We start from the raw sequence: 21,213 nt of genomic DNA on the forward strand, positions 1-21,213 counted from the left end.
CGTTCATTTCTCATCTTGCAACATCTTAAGATTGGCACCAGCCCACACAGTAAACAGAGTCAAAACCAGGAGGCAGAACAGAGAAGTAAATCAGGATTTGGCTCTGGCTCTGTCGCCCACTCCCTCCTCAGCCTGATCTTTGTCACAGGGCTGCTTTGCAACCCAGTTCTCCCACTGCAAACTGGGCTGACGACCACCTCCGACACGCGTCCTCCTCCTCTGCCCCCTCTTCCTCGCATCCCCGGCTCCATGGGGCAGTTCTCCCCATTCCTCCCTCCCTCCCACCTCCAAAGCCACCTCGGCAGCTTCTTAAAACCTCAGCTTTACCTCCAGCCAAGGGAATCTGAGCCACATGCTCCGTCTGCAGAAAAACCCATCAGAAGCAGGGGCGCATCTCCTAACAGAGACACGGGACTACATGTATGACTAAAGAATCAGGGCTTGTTTGCATTAAAAGAAAGAAACTTCCTCGCACGGGGCTGGATTGACGCCGAATGGGATGCAGTGGGACCCCAGCGTGCTCCTCAAACAGATTAGGATCTGGCGCACGGCGTTTGCTGGGCTGGTAGAGCCCTTTGGAAACGTTCCTGGAGTCAATGACTAAATAAGTCCCTCTCTTGATTTTAAATTGGAGATAAATGCCGCGCGTCGCATTGGCAGGCACATTAAAGCAGCTGGAAGCACAAAGACAATATGGGGTATTTCAGGCCTTTGTTCTCGCATTTTGTACCCTTGGCATGTTAAACAACTAAAGACCACACTGAGCAAATCAGTGTTTTACCAGATAACGCCGCAGGCTTTTAGCTTCAAAAATCCCAGGTTCCCTGCTGGCACCGGCCCCAATCTGGTGGCCCATGGAGCCCATGGCACAGCCATCGTTTGTCATGCTGCACACGAAACTAGCAGGCAGAACCCATCACCTTTATTAAAAATATATCTATATAGGAAAGTGAGAATGAAAACACTAATGAAAAGGACACGTTGCCCACCTTTGTCTAGTAAATGAAAAAAATTAACTTTATACATAGAAACTCAGAAACGCAGGTGCGCATTACTATAAATACAAAGCAGCTTCCCCATATTCCTGCAAAGTCGGTTTAGATTCAGCACAGCCAAAAGCAAAACTTAGTGGGAGGATGGGATTTCAGAGGGAATCTTTCACCTTGGAAAGGCAAGGAGGCTCTTGTGTTAAAGTGACACTGTGATAAAATGGGCTATGTTCTCCATCTGGATGGAGCTGCCTGCATTATTAATGACAAAACGCATATAAAAGCTTGTAATGTTCACACTAGTTTCCTTTTCCAGACATGATTTGATCATATTTAGAATGTGAAGCTTGTGCATCTAACAGCACAATATATGAACTCTTCAGTTCATATATTGCAGACAGCAATACTGGATTTTTACATTTGTACTATTAAATTTCTTCGAGCTACATGCTCTCTGCTGGTGGTAATCCCTCATTTACAAAGACATCAGTTAGAGGTTAGCAACTCAGTAGGTACCAAACAACTGTTTTGCTAAAAGCTTTGACATGGAGAGATAACATCGGATCAAGCAACAAGTCTATAAAATTAAAAAGGCTGCAAGATGGGGAAAAAACAGGTCACATAATGAGATCCAACAATATGCGAGAATAGAAATGGTAATGCTTCGATAGCAAATTATTCATCACTAGCGAGAATTTGCAGACTTTCTGCGTCATTAAGGATACCAACATGTGGCCATTGGAGCAACTCTACACGTACATAATTCAACAGAACAAGGATTTTTCATAAGAAATCAACTCCTTGATGCCAAAAACCCTCAAGCCTTAGCTCAGTGAGTAGGTGCCGTCAGGTACATCTGTTAAGATCGCAGTAAGAAGTCAACCCTTACAATTTTGCTGACTTCCTCCTAAGGATGCAGCTGCGAGGAGCAAGCGGGGGCTTTGTGAGGACATTCTCCCCAAGTATTCTTTGTAAAACGAGAAAACAAGCCTTTACAAATAATTCCAGCACAAAAACGCATGTTTGCACGTCAAACCAGCTCATGACATGGGATGCAAGCAACAAGCAGACAAGCCTGTGTTAGGTAGAAGGCACAGCTCTGCATGGCAGGAACGTATTAAACAGCTTTAATTTTTGGCTGTGCATCTGCAGCCAGGAAAGACGTTTTCTCCCCTCAGAAGCAAAACACATGCAAACGTCTGCCACCAAAAAGCACGTACTTTTTCGGAATGTCACAATTACCTCGCCGCAGCTAAATGCTGTAATTTGTTGACCAGCTGCTTGCAAAATCCAAAGATGACCTCAAAGCCTTGGATAAAGCTGCCAAATAATTTCCCCCCTTTAAATGTAATTTTGCAATGCTTTGATTCCCACCCATGGCCAGCCGAAGGGCTCCAGCAGCGTGTTGCTACACGTTTCTAGAGGAGCAATTAAAACAAAACTGAAGCCACAGGCAGCAGCTGTTGGAACTTTCCAGCCCAAGCTTTGCAGCTGACAAAAAAGCGACAAACGTCAGATACATGCTTCTGAAGAAAATAAATAAAAGAAAAATCAATAAAACCCTGTTAATTTTAAAATGGAGTCAGCTAAAAAGCAACAATCAGAGCTCAGCTGATAGGACCACATCCCAGAGTCCCTGCCTCGCTGGCAATGAGCAAACAGCATCACACCTCTAGAAACAACCCTTATAAGTTTTCTTAGCTGTTTTTCAGGGATTTGGCCCCAAAAGTGGTGCGTGACCGGCAGCACTGCTCAAAACCGTGCCCAGGAGAACTCAGCTCGCTCCAGCTGGGGAACTTTTATTCCTGGGTCACAGGAATGATCTGCCCACCCTCGAGCAAGGAACCAGATAAAAATACCACCTTGTCATTGCACAAGCGCCCAAGCTGGAACATTTATCTCTCTGCTAAACGTAGCCATGACAACCACATCTTCATTTAAGAGACGAGCGGGAAGAGGTCATGAGGCACTTGCCATGCAGGGATAAAATAAAATACCACACCCCGAGTGACCACAGGAGGGTTGGTTTTGCCAGATGCCATCAGCAATTCAAGAAAACCAACATCTTAATAATGTGACAGGCACACACTGCCCAAAACAGCCCAGGCATCCAGGTGCAACCACTGCAAAACCCTTCACAGAATCACAGAATGGACTGGGTTGGAAAAGACCTCAGAGATCATCCAGTCCAACCCTTGGTCCAACTCCAGTCCATTGACCAGATCATGGCACTAAGTGCCATGGCCAATCTCAGTTCACAAACCTCCAGGGCCGGTGAGTCCAGCACCTCCCTGGGCAGCCATTCCAGTGCCTGACCACTCTCTCTGCACAGAATTGCTTTCTCATCTCCAGCCTCAATTTCCCCTGGCAGAGTTGAAGCCCACGCCCCCTTGTCCTATTGCTCCTTGCAGTATTACCAACCAGCAAACTTTGGGAGGATTTCTCTGCTTAAGGGAAATATCTGTGATAGGTTTGAGCACGTTACACCACTCCAGAACTTCTTCTGATTGAAGTGCTGCTTGTGTACCTTGAAACGAGATGCAAAAATAATCAGAAAGTGATAATTGTTGCGGAAGTTGCGACCAAAAAAAGCAAGCAGCTGCCTTTTTGAGGCTTTATCTTGCTCTCTTTGGCAACTCAGAGCTGTCCCTTGCGAACAGGATCATTCCTGGAAGCATTTAAAAGCTGCAGGTGGACGTGGTTTAGAGGTGGACCGAGCAGGGTTAATGGCTGGACTCAATGATCTCAGAGGTCTTTTCTAACCAAAATGATGCTCTTGTGCCAGAGCTCAAGTGCTGTCTATACCAGCCAGCAGCGACCATTGCTCCCATAGGTCTGAACAGGGGCAGGAACGCTGGTACAACCCAGTTTTTGCAAAGATTTTATTTAATTCTGAAATGCACGGAGCGGTATATATGGCATGGCCAGGAACATCCGGCTCTAGAAAGCAAACGGCTGCCACGGTGGAGTTATTTTAGCTCAACCACATTTTCGTTTCATAAAACAGAAACACTGCTGTGGGTATATTCCTCCTCCTTTCTTCCCCACAGTTACCTCTGTTTTGTGGCTACCTGAGCATTTTGTACTCAAACGGATTATCTCTTCCTTGCTGTGAGCCTTTTCAAAAACAGCTGCAAATTAATATATTCCTCAGTATTATCTGGCAGCAATATGAAGAGGGGAGAAATCACGGGATCCCACACCATGCAAAATGAATGTTCAGGCTGGCTGTGGCCGCGGGGCACAGGTCATCACTCTTATTTTCCACAGCAGATTCAGGGGCATCTTTGCAGGTGCTTTTACTTGTCAGAGAGAAAGGATACACAGAAAGACAGCCTTGTCAATCGAATTATTCTGAAATAAGACTTATTTCACATTTGGAAATTTAATCAGTTTTGTTAGGAGATCATTTGTTACTGTTGTATTCATTTTGGTTTTAAGTGTATTCAGACGCCAAGTCCAACCTTTGCCCGGCCAAGTTTCACGATCTTTGACATTTGTTTAAAATGATTTAAACATCTGTTTAATGCCGCTTCTCTGTGTCCATAATAAAAAGGATCCTGATGGTCAGTGGAGAACTGTCAAACGCAGGAAAACATTTGGGAAAGAGAGGGAGGGATAGAAATGGTCCTTTCAGTTCTAGTCACACTCTCCGCAATCAGGTACAACAGGCAGGATACCAGCAAACAGGATGAGGTTTTGCAGCTAATAGCAGCCTAAGTGCACACGCTAACCATCTATCTGGGCTTCATTACACTCCTGCATGCATATGCATGTTTGTAGGGGCAGCCTAAAAATAATTCTGTTGTTTTGGGCACACACAGCACCTGAAATCACGGTAAATTCTGGTCCCCAGGTGCCCTGGGTCAAGGCTACACAGAGCCTGTGTCTGGAAGCGAGATGGAAACGCTACAGAAACTTGGATATTCCAAAAGATAACTCACAGAAGTTTACATAGAGAAACGTTTTAGCCTCTCAACGAGAGCATTCTCAATATTCACCGTGGAGATGGTTAAAAAATGGATAAAAGTTTGAAGATTTTGTTTTGCAATATTTGTACGTGACAAGTGAAATATTTAGGAAAACAGAACATTTACAGCTCCACAGACACACTGCGACAGACGAAGATTACAACCTCAGGCATTTAAGTTTTATTAATTATCTTAGATTGTTTTGAGCTTGACATTTAGTCATTCGAAGATGGCAAGCAGGGGTTACTGAAGAAAGGAAGGCCTGGAAGAAATTAATGCCGAAACGAACGATGGCAGAACACACTTCCTGTGGTTAACTGATTGAAGGGTTGCTCATGGCCCGACTGATGAGCTAGCAATTAGCAGCACTGCAAGCAAATTCAAGTAACCTACACTAATGCTAAACTCTTAAACTAAGCCCTCCTGCCTAAGGAGTGAGTGCAGCCAGAAGTACTGATAACCTCTTTGCAGGATTATGCAGAGCAATACCTTAGAACCTTTCAGCTACCCTGTTTCCTTGAAAATAAGAGAGCATCTTACACAATTTTTGCTCCTAAGCAGGCTTACTTTTTTACATGTATAGCTGCCTGGACACTATTTAAATTGACTTTTAAAATGAACTGTAACTAGGGCTTATTTTTGGAGTAGGGCTTATATTTTGAGCATTCTCAAAAATCCTGAAAAATCATGCTAGGGCTTATTTTCGGGCTAGCTCTTATTTTCGCAGAAAAAGAAGCACCAACGAAAGTCTGCCTGTCTTCCAAGCCTGTGTGAGAAACAGCGCTATTGGTTTCTTGTGTCTGAATGCTCTGTGTGCTGTTAGATGCAGCTGGTAAGAGAAGGCAAGAACCGAGGTGAGGAAGCGCGTTACTTAGAGAAACATGTGTTTAAACCCTCAGCATGGGAGTTCTCTAAGTCTTCTCCATGAAGCTCTCCTCACTGGTCAAGAAAGCCGTGGATCCGTAGGAAAGCACGTGCTACAAAAATCACGGTGAGGCTTCCTGAATCGCTGCAAGTTATCGCTGCCACAACTGCCTCGATCTGCAGGAGCGGGAAGAAACCCAGAAGGACCCTGGTCCTGCAGCCTCAGCAACTCTGAGCACAGGCAGGAGTTGTCACAGGAATGCAAATCGTCCCAGGTACGTCACTCTTGGTCCCTGCTTCACCGCTATTTTGCCTGGGTCTGTCTATAAACACCTGGGGCTGCTGCTACCGCATCTCTTTGAGTTAACGGTGGGACAGCCTGGTGACAGCGCTCTTCAAACCTGATGTAGATGAGAAGTACAGCTTGGCCTGATGCACACAGGAAAGGCTTCAAACGTGCAGAAACACGTAAACTTCTGCACTCAGTTCAAGAGGAAGCACCACAGCCAGCTTTGGACATCTCCCCCCCCCTCCTCCAGCCTTTCAGAAGTAAAAGAACTGCTGAAGAAACTGAAGAAAATCAAAAGAGATCCAGTAGGACAAGTACAGGTTGACCAACATATTCCTTTGTAAATGACAGGAGACAGACACCCACAAAGAAAAACCATCACCCTGTCATATCCTGTCCCAGGCCACAGCCCGACCAGGAACCACCACGAGCACCCCCCAATATTTTGAGCGTCCCCTGATATTTTGAGCATGCCCTGAGCAGATGTGCTCTAGGGGCACAACAGCAGCTCTAAGGAGCCTCGTCCCTCAGCTCTGAGGGTTCTCAGAAGAGAAGGGAGAACACCAAGACAGCAGCCTGTCATTTTTTTATAGCAATACAGACTTGATCAAGACACGATCCACTTGACTGAAACCTGTTTTGACTTCTGCTGCTGCTGAAGCAAAATCCATGCTGCAAGATTGAAGCAAAGGTTTTAAAACTCTGAAGGCGGTAAACTCAAGGTCTTCATTAAACGTGACAAGCATTGAAATGGTACAATTGTGGTGTCCTGTAACATATGTAGTTTTAATATACAGATCCTACTGGAACCTCCTTATTTACGAGACTCGGTCTGTGCACCACAGGGCCGCGAAGCCTCATGGTGTGAAACATTTTCTTCGCCAGCCATAAGTACCACATGTAAAGATGAGGATGTTTGAGGGACATGTCAGGTTACAGCCCACAAATACTGCCTTCTGTTACATCAGAAAACACTTTATGGACCGTGCTCAGTCACACAGTACCACTTTTACTTCAGAGGCAGCTTTATCCTTTTTTCCTTTCAAAACTCTTTCCAATGTGTTATCTGGTGGCTTTGTACACGTGGAAGATTTTCTTAGAAAAGCATAAATAGACGGCGAGTGAGGCTTGTGAGCTGTAAGTAAGGGGTATTGGAGGGGTTGGCTGCGGAGCCCTTCTGAACCCAATGGGAAGGTCTGAGGCTTGCAGGACACCCACGCTGCAGATCACAGGCAGGCCACGCTACATTAAAAATAGCAGATTAAAGCACGCAAAGTGTGTAACAGTTGCTAGAGTATGTGGATAAGTCAGGATGTGGGAGCCATAATATCAATTTACTATTATTTTTAAATGCTTTTAACTACCAGAGATAAGAAATAGTTTAATACTGACTACAGCTGTCTGCCCATTGCTAAATTTAACACAATCTAGAGGTTTAACGCTGTGGTTTCTCCTCACAGCCTGCGAACAACAGCAAAACCGAATAGGCACTTCCTAAGTAAAAAGGCGACAGGAAAAACAATTTATCCGTACGGCACGGCAACGAAACGAGGGAGAAATCCCGAGGACAAGCAGAGGCCTTTCGAAACGAGCCAACATCCACTTCCATCCCAGCCGGCCGGCGGGAGACGCCGGGGCCTCACCGGAGCCCGTGGGGCGAGAGCGGCAGGGCCGGGCGGGTGCCCGCGGCCCCGGCTGCTGCTGCTGCCGCCCGGCGAGCAGCGCCCAGCCCGGCCCGGCCGCCACACACAATGTCCGCCGGGGGTGGACAGAAGCGCGAGGGACAGCCGGTAGCACAGGGCGGACCCCCGGGGAAGAGGGGGTCGCGTCTCCGCCGCCGCGGTTCTCCGCCGGGCCTCCCGCAGCGGCGCGGCCGCCCCGCACAGCCGGGCCGGCTGGAGCCGAGGGGAGCCCGCCGCCCCGCTCCCGCCGCCCCGTGCCTACCTGGTCGGCGAGCTTGAGCACCGCCATCCTCCGCCGTTCCTCCCGCGCACATGCAGCTCCTGCCACGGGCGGCGAGAGCGCCCGACGCTGCTGCGGCGGCAGCGGCTCCGCTCCGGCGGGGCGGGGCGGGGGCGCGGAGGCCTCACCCGGCCCGGCCCAGGAAGCAGGGGCGGGGGGGCCGCCTCACACGGTCCGCGGCCGCCGCCTTTGTTCCCGCCGGAGCGCGGTGCCCGCGCGGAGCCGAGCGCAGGGCCGCCCCGGGGGCTCTCGACGCCCCCGCCCCGCCGGGCAGCGGTGGCCGCGCTGAGGGGCGGCACCGTCCCGGGACCGCCCTGAGGGGCGGCCCTGACCGGCGGCCGGGCCCGGGGGGCGCCGGGGGCACCTGCAGCGCAGCGGTGTGCGGAGGCAGCCGAAAGCCGAGCGGCCGCGGTTCCCGGAGGGGGAGCCCATGGTACCCCCGTCCCGCTTCACGGGGCTGCCTGGAGGTTGCCCCTACCCCCCTTCGGCTTCACCCCCCCCACGACCGGGGGCTCCAGCCCCACTCTGGTTCCCACCGTGCTGAGGGAAAGCACGGAACGTTCAAGGTCAACATCCCAGGCCAGGCTGGACGGGATTCTGAGCAGCCTGAGCTGGTGAAGATGTCCCTGCTCATGGCAGGGGGAGCACTTTGAACGTCTCTTCAACCCAAACTATTCTGTGATTCTACAAACGTGCCCTTGCAAACCCATGTAAAAGGAGAAGCTGAGGCCTTTGCCTCTCCCTTTTTTCCATGTGTGTACGCGCAAGCAGAGGAACAAAGTGTTAAAACGCATAAAACAAGCACAACTCTTAGAGGAAAGGTCAGACCCGACATCACCTTTTGGTGCTTTTTACCTCTTTTTGGATTATAGGGTTTTAACAGCTGCCCTGCAGAATCTGGTAACTCCTGGCAAGTCCAAGTCTTTTCATACTCAATGTATTACTTCACTTTCCAAGGAGCAACTGTACTTCTTTTTAAAGAAGCAACCAAACACGCCACACAGTCCCTGCCCCGTGCTGCAGAGGAAAATGAGCATCATCCAGTGTTCCTGTTCAGCTTCAGTTCCACCCTCACGTGTGGCTGTCAGTGGGACTTGAGCATCAGAGCAAGACTGCACAGCCCAGCACATACAAGGGGAGGGAAAAATAAAAAATAAAGAAAAATAAAAGAAGAACAAAGGTGTAAATTCTTTCTTGCCCCTCAGAGCTGACAGGCTGAACCCCTGGAGCACATAATTTGACTAGAATCATTGGCACAATGCAGAGCAACAGGAGTTACAAACACAATGAAGGTAATGAGGGGTAATTACATTTTTTCCGAGGACACATAACTGAAGAGCAAAGGATTGAAGATTCCTTTTTCCCCTCCTCCGTGTTGCACACAGAGACCAGGTATTTCCCCTCGAGCTACACTCTGGAGCAATGAGCTCCCCTGTCCCACAACACATCTGATATAACTGTGATTTATGACTTTTCACCACTTCATTACAGAACGGGACGACTTTAAGTAGTTAAAAAAAAAAAAGGAAGTGTCTTCTACAGAAGAAAACCAATCCAAGAAGGAAGCAGATGCTGGTTTCAGGCTTCTGAGGCATCATTATAAATGGGGATTAAAAATAATGTACAAGCTACAACACATTTTGACTCCATCTATTTTAAAGGGGTCTTAACAGAAAAATTGTACTAATCCAAATCATTATTTTAAAGAGCATTAAAAACACAGCAAGAGAGGATCCAGTACCTGTTAGGAATGTAAGAACGCGGCGGTTTTTCTTTTTAGTATCTTCACCACGCCAGAATCCCTAGAAGCATCCCGCTTGCATCAGCAGGTTTGCTCTGTGTCACACCAGGTGCCAAGAAGGGCAGCTGGCAGCTCTGCGCTGCCTTTTCTGTGTCCCGTTGATTCCATCCAGAAGTTCTGCTTTGACAGGAACGCTCCCAGGCTCTGGGGGAAAGAGAGATGAGCAGCACTTAGCTCCCAGCTCAGAGCAAGAAAAACAGGAAGCGGGAAAACAGAGGGAACTTTCAGCGTTCCAAGGTAAGGTCCGCTCTGTGATTTTCCACCCATTTCCAAGGGCTTAGCGTTCATTTTCCCTTGCAGTTCAACTTGGTAGATACATACAGGAAATGACTTTTCAGATTTGCTCTGTGCTCCTCTCACTTTCTGATCTAAGAATCTGGTATAAACCCTTGAGCCTTCTTTGGGAGCCCCGACAATCTCCCGTCGGGGAGCTAAGCTGATGGTTGCAGTCCGAATGGAAATCTGCTGATACAGTTGGAGTAAATAGTTGGGTTAGATGCGAGCCAGCATTAAAATATTTTCCTGAATTTTTTGATCTGAACAAGCATAGTCTTGTGCCAGCGCTTCTTTCGCAGACCCTGCAGGGTGGTGTCTGGGAGGACCAACCATCTCCTGCTCCTTGGGAAGGTCCCCTGGAGCATGCAGAATAGCAAGTGTTGCATTTGTGTTCACAGGGTAGCACTCAGTTTAGAGGGGTCCTTACAATTATATTTACACTTAACATTTTTAGCAAACAAGGACAACATGCATATTTGCTATTGTTAAGACCCAGCTATATACTTAAAATATGACTATGGCCAACTGTACCATGGGTAGAACGAAGTGCACTCACCTGTCCATTAAAGCATCTTCAAGCAATGGCTATTTTACTCAAAAACTTCTTAGCCCTGGCTGGTACACAACAGTAATTTCATAGCACATTTTCACGTGAAATGATGCACTATGCTCAGCCGTCTTTTTTTGGGAAGAAGAGGTAAAGGCATTAGTCATACCTGTGACATTATGTTGATTTTCCATACCGACACATGAACAAGTACCATGAAAAGAGGTGCGCAACAGCCTTAATGAGAATATGCTTGAGCTTGCTGAATATTGTCATTTTGGATTAAAGCTGTATTTGGAAAGGAAAAAGCTCCAGGGCTACACTGGGTCTCTGTCATGGAAGTGGAAAGAAACCCTCTGAGGATGGCTGCTGCATTTAGAATCATCACAGAATGCAAGGAGTTCCTTACTGACCCATGTCTGATAGTAAAAAGGTTCTGTGCATTCAGTTTAACACTTCTGTGAGGCACAAACACCTCCCATTACATATTTTAAAAAGCAATATAGGAATATGAGGCCTTGGACTTCAGCACTTAAGCAATTTCTGACCAGTGGCAAGGAAGAAAAGGACTGCCCCAAATATTTTGCAGTTGCCCATACTGAGATTACTGACCTGGCCACATCACCACAGGGCTCTGTAGAATACTGGCCCACTATAACAGGCCTATTTTTTTTAAACTCCTATTTTTTTCATTTTTGTCCCCAGGAAAAGCAAAGTTCTTCCAGTTCCATCTGAAACTGGATGAACGCCATTTGCTATCAGCAGTTGTACACACATGAGCCACTTCCTCATTCAGGTTTTGTGTCAGGAAAGCACTCAGCATTCTCCTCCCCACCTGGGCTCACCAAAACTCCCGGGCACGCTTAGATTAAGCATGTGCCTTCAACAGAACTTAAGCATCATCAGGAATGATCTGCCCTTTGTTAAGATGTCACGCGGCTCTTTCACTCGGTGTGATATCCAAGTCTTGATGCGGGCATGGACTTAAGAGATTCACTATCAGTTCTCCATCGTGCCACAACGTTCCTGTCTGGTCCTGGGTGAGCATCCTGGTCTTGTGGGGCCTGGATTCCTGCTTGTACACCAAAAGTCTCTCACCTCACAAGGTGCAGCACCCTGACACGGCTGGGGGAAGATCTCAGGTAAAGGCCACCAGCCGCTATTCCGAACATCACTCTGCCATCACAGACTCCGTGATATTTTTTCCATGCAGCATCAGGAAAACAGCACCTGGGAGCTGCATGAGAGGAAAAGAAAGAAACTTCATCACAGTAAAGCCATTTGCACTGTGCTTAAATGCTACAGAGAACCGGACGATGGGTGAGAAGTGGGTGAACAGAACAAGTGCAGGAACAAGGTCCAGATTTCTCCCTGCACCGCTGCTCCTCCTGCAGCAACACAGATGTGTCTGCAAATTATCTGCCGGCTCCTCCATCTCAGACAGCAGATCTCTGCGCTGCCCCGATGTTTCCGCAGCCCAACAGGATGTGGTCACCTCAAGGCAGCCAGAAGTCTGCACCACCACCCTCCTCCCTGCGCCACAGAGGCCCCGGTTTGCTCTCCAAAATCAGCTCTGCTGCTGTGTTTAAGCAGGCTGATCGCTCGCAGACGGAGGGTGCAATTGCTCCTGGACACTCACTCGGCTCCTGTCTCGTGAAGAAAGCTGAAGTAAATACAGCCACCCTGTTCCTCAGCAGCATTTATTTGCCACTGTTGACCACAGACGAGACAGGACTGATGGCAGAAGATACATTTATTATCTCTAACTATTTCTGATGACTTCACCATGCCGCTGGTCTCTACCTGTACCTCTAATAGTTTAGGTCATAATCCAAAGGGAGGTTTCTTCCCTTCCACCAGAGAAGTTACGTGGCCAAGAGCTCTGTGGGGAGACCAGTGTGACAGAGGGTGTCAGTAACATTATTTTTGGAGGAATGCTGCAAGTCTGGATTAAGCTCAGATCTGCTGGATGAAAACCAAAGGAAACAAATCAGCCTAAGAGACTCCAGTCCACGTTGCTTTATATTAATAGTTTATATATGTATATATTTATATAAAACATGCTATGCATGTTCCCTTATAAAAAGGGAACACTAGACTAGAACTTTGCAGAGTGAAGGTCTGTGATGTAAATCAATTAAAATATCCGAACACATTAAAACATAGATGAGGATTTATGATTTGTTTTCCGACGAACAAAAGGTACACATAGTATGGTACTGGCTTACCTCAAGCTACTGGGACCATCACAGGCCACAATGTCCAAATTCCTCCTCAAAGATAAGTCAGAAACAGCCATTCTACACCCTTTCGCTGTAGAGAAACAGCATAGCATCAATATTGACGGTCACAGGCCACAGCCTAGAAGCTCATCTGAAAACTGAAGCGGCTGATTGGGCTCAGCTGCACACGGCTACACAGGCAGAAAGCCAGAGGAATAGCCAGCAGAGCTCTGAAAATAAGCAGAAACACCAGCCTCTTTGGGGCACAGAATCAATGGGAGGGGCAGGCTTGGAAACACTTTGTTCTGCATTCAGGAAAAAAACTATCTCCACTCTCCTGCACATTTTAAACAAGATCATGTGTCATAGCTGATTCACAGGAGTTTCTTGCTCTTCTGTCAGAAAATAATTCTGCCAACCCCAAATCTCAGCCTGTCACTCATGCAATAGAAGAAAATGGTGTTTTGCTTCTGACATTTCTAGTGCTCGGTCCAACTGCAGCTTGTACCCCAACACTTGGCCAATTGTACAAGCCGCTACGCCTGCTGAAGAGGACAAACCTTTGGAACTTAAAGAATGAAGGAAATCCAGCAGCACAGTTATCTTGGTTTAGTTTTACCAGATTGTACCTCACGTGCTTCATAACTGCCATAGAGACTTGCATTTACTGACAGCATTCGTTCTGATGTGGTTCTTCAGATTATCCATTTTGAGATGTTTCATTCCTCATTCTTGCTACTTCCTTGCTGGAAACTGGGATTCGGCTCTTTACAACGGTTTACACTTTAAGTCTGAGGCAGGAAAAACCCATTTTTCTTTCTGTGCTTCAGTTAAAGAAGGAAATAAGTAACATGAGCCATGAAACGACTTTGATCCAGAACTAGGGAATGTAAATGCTTTACAGATGCCAAATAAGGATTTTTCCAAAGAAAAAGAAAACAAAGCATTCTCTACCCCAACCCCTTTTCATTTCCAAACAAGGTAATGGAAGGAGAAATCCCTAAGATTTTGATGGAAATTCCACTTCTCCAAGAGGTTGTTCTGTGTTTAATCATTACATCTATCCACTGGAATAAACAACTGATTTTTTTGACAGGGGCTTATTGTGTTCCTGGGAGGGAAAAATCCGTTTCTTTAGATCAGGAGTATCTCTTAAAGTCCTATTGTGACTGGAGAGAAACAGCGTAGAGAGGTAGAAAGTGCCATGAATGGAAAGATCCCGTGGCTGACGGGTTTTATTCATATTGGATTTTTGGACAGCACACGACCTTACTCTGCCTCACAAACACAGAGGCAACACCAGTTCATCCTGCGCGCTCACCACAACCCGGCTGCCAAGAGTCTTCAATAAACAAATGAAAAAGATCCAACTGATTAAAACCCTATTTTCCCTCTTAAGAAAACAGGAGCCCCGCTCTATTTATTGGAACAACGTATCAGAGAGGAAAGTCATGACTCCAAGATTGAGTAACTCTGTTGCAGGCTATTCAAATCATTTCAAATTACTTTCTCTTTTGCTGGAGAAGCCTTGTAGAGCTCATGCAACATGAATATCTGCTATATGTTCTTTAAAAAAAATGTGAAGTACCCTTTCTGTGTGCAGAACGCAACAGTTAAAGTTCTTTTGGCGCTGTTTATTCTTAAACATGCGTTCTGCACAGTATTTTGACTCGGCAAAGGATAGAATAAATAATGCTCAGTACACGTGCCTGGTCCCAAGATAAAAATCTATGGATTCAGCCCATCCAGATGGGCCCTGCACTTGTGTGATGCCTCGCGGACATTTGTAAGGTTCTGTGTCAGCGCAGATGTTCCCCAAGCCTCTTGCAAGATCAGAAGATTGGGTCAATGGCTGTGCTCCAGATAATGTCACTATTAACATCTCCAGACACAATCACAGATACAGAGAACAGGTCAGAAACGAGCTTCCAAGCTTCTAGTACAACTGTCTTACTGCCTTCTAGCTCCCTAAATCTCAGAACACAGTGAGAATTTAAAAACACCTTGCTGGTGGAAAAACAGCGGCATGGAGCAGCCACTGCTCGGGTACGGGAGGTAAATGCTGGAGTCCAGAAATGTCCAACCTGCATCTCTGGGGAAGGGTAAGGCGAGAGCTCATTCCTTTAGTTTTCAAAACAAAACTATGCCCAAGTATCAGGGTATAACTTCTCTGATGGTTTACTTCATGTTAAAAACAACCTTGTGCCTGTATACTAGCACTAGCTATTTACTAAGACATTAACTTCTTAACTCTGCTGTCCGGGCCTAGCAGAAGTAACAAGCACTTACAATAAATAACACGTAGCAAATCACACCCCTATCATGCAGAACTTCCTGGCAGGTTCTTGCGGTTCCTTTAGCACAGGAAGCAACAAGTTTCATTACAGTATTTCAGCGATTCCATGACTTTCTGTGTTGACTTGGCAGGAAACTGTCAGTTTCCAAAGAGCATGCTATGGATTCAAACCCACTTGCATCGAAGGAGGACGCAGTCAGAGAGGCAGGAAAAACTACATGTGTATTATTAGAATGCTACCTGCTAAACGGTGACATCTCAAACCAGTACGCCAAGTAGGGCAGACTGGTTTTAACCATGATGGCCGGAGATTCAGCACGAGATTGCTCACTAAGCCTTCCACATCCCACTGCTGATTTGCTCATGGCTTAAGGTCGCTGCCACCCGGCCGGACTCCTCCTCTCCAGCAGCAGGACAGATGGCCCGAGTTCCCTCCAGCAACTCGCTCGAGCTGGTATGAAAAAAGAAACACTAAGCAGCATTCTGATCACAGCAATGAGATTCAGCCAAGCCCTGGGAAGGAAAGGGAACCTGCCTCCTGAAGGTTCAACAGCTCCAGCTGGGCTCCTGGATGCCTTCTGTGGGGAGAATCCACACTTTAAACATGCCTTGCAATAATTTACCCCAGACACGAGCGAACGTTTAAATTTTCAGCAGCTACTTAAATTGTGCTGTTTCTTAGACTGCTTGAATATGAGAATAAAAGAGCTCAATCCACTCAGATATCATTGGCAGAAGGAGGAGAAGGGCACAGCCCTGGGTGGCCTCAACAACACCCCCAGGATTTTGGGTGGATTTACCAGCTCAGTCGTGGCTTGCAGACCTAAATCCCCCCAAAGCTCAGACCCTGGCGCTCATTCCTGCAGGCCCTAAAGCTGGCACTCAGCTCATGGTTTCTCCAGTATAAATGCCTTCTTCCTCCTTCCTTGCAGAGACTGGGGTTAAAAGTGTCAACTCTCAAGGATACAGTTAAAACAAAACAGAAAACTTCACAAAGTAACTATATGCAACGTAGACACAGATAAAGCGCAAGCGAATAGCAGGTAAAACCAACAATTTACATGCCAAATACATTTTCATCCTGTTCTCTTTCTGGGAACAGTGCTTTAGCCAGTGCTGCTTCTATTCTGACAATGCCCTTTGGAAGCAGGTAACAAGTGTCTTCTAATTTATTACAAGATCCCTCTGACTCCCCTCAGTCTGGTTTCCATGGACTGACAGAACTAAGTGTCACAATTTGTGTCTTCCAGAACAGTTTAGCTATGGAGTCACTGAGCAAATCCTGCAGTGGAGCAGGAGTCTCAGCATCCATCACGATGCTTCAATCACTACACGCTGATCCTTCATTGCACCCACACTTGCCCGATTTCAAGTGTGCAAATCAAATTTTTGACAAGGCAACTTGCAAGGTGTGCTAGACAGTTCCATATTTAACCCTAAATTGAAAGAGTAAAGCTTTTTACTTATTGAGACCCTTATTCTGTGTGACACTGGATCAAGGAGCAAGACTTTAACTCTCCATCCTCAGAAAATATATTCTGGGGTAAACAAGAAAGCACTTGAGCTAAACATAGCAGTAGCTGGTACTATAGGCAAAATCCAGCATTACCAGCTTGATTGGGATACCTGGAGTTTTATTCTTGTTTTAAGTCCTAAAAAATCCAATGTGATATGACAAGAAGAGGATCCAGTTAAAGAAGAAAACCATATGAGTAAAACCATATAAAAACTGAACAGATTGAACATGTTTGAAATAAAAAGGTAAAAATAATCGCTCATCAATTGGGGTGTTAAAAGATGAACCGAGCGTGGCAGAGGGTAACAGCTTTTATCAATGGAAAGAGCACACATTGCTGAAATAGGGGACAATAAATAAAAGGACTGCATGTGTTTAGAGAGAGATGATTTGCAAGCAATGGTAACAAGTATTACAGTCAGATGCACATTAATTCCTTTGGGGGGATTACAATCCATAGCACAACTCTAGGGGTAGGTAATGAGGCCCAAAAAAATCCAAACGAAGCAAGAACAGAGGTAAAACCTTTACCAGATGTGTCAGGAAGCTCTTTGACAGCTGAACTGCACAGGAAAGCTCAAAACATGTCACGAATGGCAGCATCTATACCACAGCCCCTGCCTGCAGGGCTCTTCTCTGACACGGGGGAAGTTTGATAAACCTCGCTTGGGAAGTGATTCAAAATAATCCAATCATAATTGGTGCAATCCAAGCAACTAGTGATTCAAGCTAAGATGCAAATGCAGTGGCTGGATTGTGTGTTTCGTTTTTTGAAATCACTGCATACCCTACACAACATGAAAAATAAGACTTTTGCAGGGTGACAAGCTGTCACCGACAGACTGGCATTTCTAACATCAAGAGAATAACCAACAGATGAAAATGTAATAACTCCTAAAAGTTTGTACTGCAGGGCTGTCTCAAATGACTGAAACACCCAAGAGCTAACTCAACACCAAGTAGTTTAGAAAGAAACTATAACTGGCCAGAAGAGAAAAAGCAACCTGCGACTCAGCATATATGCATTTTCACTTGCACATGGGCAAGTAAATGTATATTAGCACTGGAAAGTTATTCTCCCATCTTCAGACAGTGATCTTAATATATAGGCTGTGTGAAGGCTAACGCAATCACTAATTGGAACTTCCTACAAGTCGTAAGCAAGCGATGTGCATATGACAGCATTTGGTAATTAAATATCTTTGTTCCTGTCAGCTCTGCAGGAACATTCCACTAAGATCTTACACGCAAAGAACAAAATCAGAGAACCATAGGATGGTGACGACTAGCAGGGAAGCATTTTGGACAAAGATGGACTTGTTCGTTAAACTTAGGAAACCCAGAAGGCCATTTGCATCTTCAGAAGAATGTCAGAGTCAGCTTTGGAAAAGGTAGGTTGAGTTTCTGCTGTGACTCTTGGTCAGCCACAGGTGGCATAAAACGTCAAACATCCCGAAGCACAGAAGCATAAACAAGAAAACCTATTATTGGAAATATGCTTTACACCCATGGTCCATCACACTTCTCCAGTGTCACCTGTGCAAACCTCGGAGCCGACGCCACAGCTGGGGACAACAGCTGCAACGCAGAGCTCTGTGGCGCCCTAAGGCGGTTGCAATGGTTCTGCTGAGCAGGTGATAAAGTGACCCTACAAGGTTGTCACAATGAAATCACATTCACCATTTTCACAAAAAACAAGGTAATGTGCAAAACGTGTTGCCTCCAGTTTTCTGAAGTTCAGTTACCTGAAGAAATGGTAATTGTGTTAAATTGTAACTTGGCATTTTAAGATACCATGGTATATTACAATAAATATAATAATAAACAGGAAGCAACAAGAAACAATTATGCCCTTAATTTTGCTTATATTTTATTTTACATATCAGATTGGTTGGGTTTTTTTAAGGTACTGACACAAGACCAGTAGTATCATGTCGCTGATAGTGTAATTACTGCAATATTAATGATAATATTTGTATGCAGCTGAGTGTCTAATATATATTGCAGTGAGACCAATTTCTGCCTGCTCTCTCTGGATATTATGTACCTTCCACTCCTGTCACCATTAACTAAGAACCCAGTATTACAGCTGTATCTCAGCAGGGTTTTTAAGACAAACCTCTTCATCATCGTGTTTGTTCTGCGGAAATACAAGATACACATACAGAAACATCTGCAAACCAATGTAGAGAATAATTAGATGATTTTGTATATATTTAACTTATTTTTATTAAATGGGGGAAATAGCCTTTTTTGAAGGTCATTTCTTTGGTCTTGAAAACTCAAACCCAAGCCACCTGGTTTTCATTTCCTGGCCTATTCCCTCTGTCTCAGCTGCACACTGTGCTAAAAACAAAGGCTCCATTCTTTAATTGTGAATATCAGACACCTTTAACCCTCATTCTGTTGCTAGTGCCTTGGAATGTGAAAAAGCTAATGTACAATATCCTCTTTTATTAGCTAAAATAATAAACGGCCAATTCTGTTCCTTTCATCAGCTGGGCCAAAGATCCACAGATCCCTCGAGAGTTTGACAGACACAAACACGTCTGCATTTCAAAGGAAAATCCCTGTGTTTGAACACAGCTCTGTTCTACTGTTCTGGATGACAGGCAGGGATTGAAGGTCACTGTTTTTGAGGTTACCTAAGAAAATGCTGAAAATCAGTCTCCTCAGCCCCTTGTCACTCCCATCACATCTGGTCTCAATCACAAGGCGGTAACGACGCAGAGCTGGCCTGGTCAAAGGCTTGGATCATACTTGGTTTTAACACAAAAATGTGGTATAGGGCATCAGAGCAGTGAAAGGTGGGATTCTGCAGGGAGAAATGCAAGTTGTTAGACGAGATGGGAGTTTCAGAGTGAATAAAGTAGTGGACGTAGACCCTGGAGAAGATCTTAAAGACAAGAAAATGAACAAACCAATCTCTTTTCATCAAGCAAGCAAGCTCTCAGCAAACCTGAAACTCTAATTATGATCACTGCAACTGCCTTGAGACCCATCAGGTACAGCCTTGGGATGAGCAGATCAAGTCCATTCAGCAAATTCATTAAAACATTTGTTGCTGTTTTGCCTGCAAATAAAACAACTTGGAGAGCATTTTTTTCCCTTTTTAATCAACTGGCAAAAAGTGAGACTCTGCAGTTGGTTCACAGATGTACATTAAACAACAGGCACTTCACTCACACATCGACACTTCCCGCATTTAGTGAAGAACCACAAATTTGAAAGCTGTTTCCCATCCCACCCCAGTCTATTAGTAATGAGGTTATTCATTACAGCAGCTTAGAGGGGAAAAGTATGTTGCTTAGCTTGGAGAAAAACGTATAGGGGAATAACCGGTGTGAAGCAACACTGCCTGAAATTTGATTTCACAAGAGTCATTACACCAAAAGTTTTAAGGAAATGGCCTGAAGAAATAAACTTGTGAAAAGTAACACAGAAAAAACGTGCACCGTGTAATGTCTGGATGTAAACTTGGTAAGGAAAATGCTTTGGTTTCTCTGCAAAGCTAGTGAACAGAATGTATGCCAGTGAGAGCAAACATTCCGGTTTCCTACTATTTATTGTTAAGATTGTTCTTACAACCATATTAAGCTCCAACCTTTCTTAACATGTTAGAAGCTACTTCATAACAAACCATTTTTCGGAGAGCAGAACTCCTTCGTTGACAAGAACAAAATGTTGGAAGCCTGGTTTGCTGATTTTCAAGGAATCTTACATCAAATTTTACCTAAAAATCATCACCTCCGTACTTTGCTGCGTAATTTTTTGAAATTTTGCCAAAAAACCCCAAAAGCTTATGCTGGGCATCAAACTTTCTGTGAAAATAATGTCACTCCTTGAACAATCTCAGGATCTCTGAAAAAAGGTAGATTTCAGGGTTATTGAAGAATTTTACTAACTTTTACTAATTTTAGCCCTGTAGGCTCAGGCTGTAAAGGGGCATGCTTTGATGGAGACGTTTAGATGGTAAGGAAATGTCCGTATATACAATTGTTGCATTCCTTTTGCCATTAAAAAGGCTAAACAAAAAGAAAAAAGCAGTTACAATCAAGAAGCACGTGAAGTTGGAAAATCAAACATTCTAAACTAAAAAAGCCCAAGGCAGCATTGCTTACCATGGGATGGCTTACATTCTCTTAATTCACCACCCCTTGCCCAACATGGCATTGTAATTAAGAGAAAAAAAATAGAAAAATCACATACCTTTTTCTCCTATAGGTCCCTCCACCTCATTCCACATACCCAAGGAGCCCGTTCAGAAGAATTAAAGCTGTCAGTGGGGCATTTGTCCACAGTTTCTTTTGCAATTCACTGATAAATTTAGGAGTAAACCCAGAAGGGACGATGCGGGGGGAAGCTGGGAAGGAACACTTCTTTCCCTTTATAGACACCTAAACAAGGAAGATGAGAGACTCTCTGCACATTCAGATTTTATGCTTTTACACCACACAGTAATTCTCTACCAGTTGCCAAG

The 21,213-nt window shown here is 45.3% G+C and overlaps 1 protein-coding gene across 18 annotated transcripts in view; it reads right to left on the minus strand.

The window, feature by feature from the left end:
* Nucleotides 1-8,306, minus strand: part of ANKRD44 (ankyrin repeat domain 44) — a 90,368-nt gene extending 82,062 nt beyond the window's left edge. For 12 of the 18 annotated variants that reach the window (XR_011740110.1, XR_011740109.1, XM_065840334.2 and 9 more), the window contains exon 1: nt 8,058-8,305. Coding sequence is in view for 15 of the 18 variants with exons in the window: in XM_065840334.2 (XP_065696406.1) it covers nt 8,058-8,084 (27 nt within the window). In the remaining 3 variants the exon portion in view is untranslated. Of the gene's footprint in view, nt 1-8,057 lie in introns of all 18 variants that reach the window. The other 6 variants (XM_065840336.2, XM_065840340.2, XM_065840333.2 and 3 more) reach the window with 2 other exon arrangements.
* Nucleotides 8,307-21,213: the final 12,907 nt, after the last annotated feature.

The sequence above is a fragment of the Patagioenas fasciata genome, chromosome 7 (assembly GCF_037038585.1).
Source record: "Patagioenas fasciata isolate bPatFas1 chromosome 7, bPatFas1.hap1, whole genome shotgun sequence".
NCBI classification, from domain to species: Eukaryota; Metazoa; Chordata; class Aves; order Columbiformes; family Columbidae; genus Patagioenas; species Patagioenas fasciata.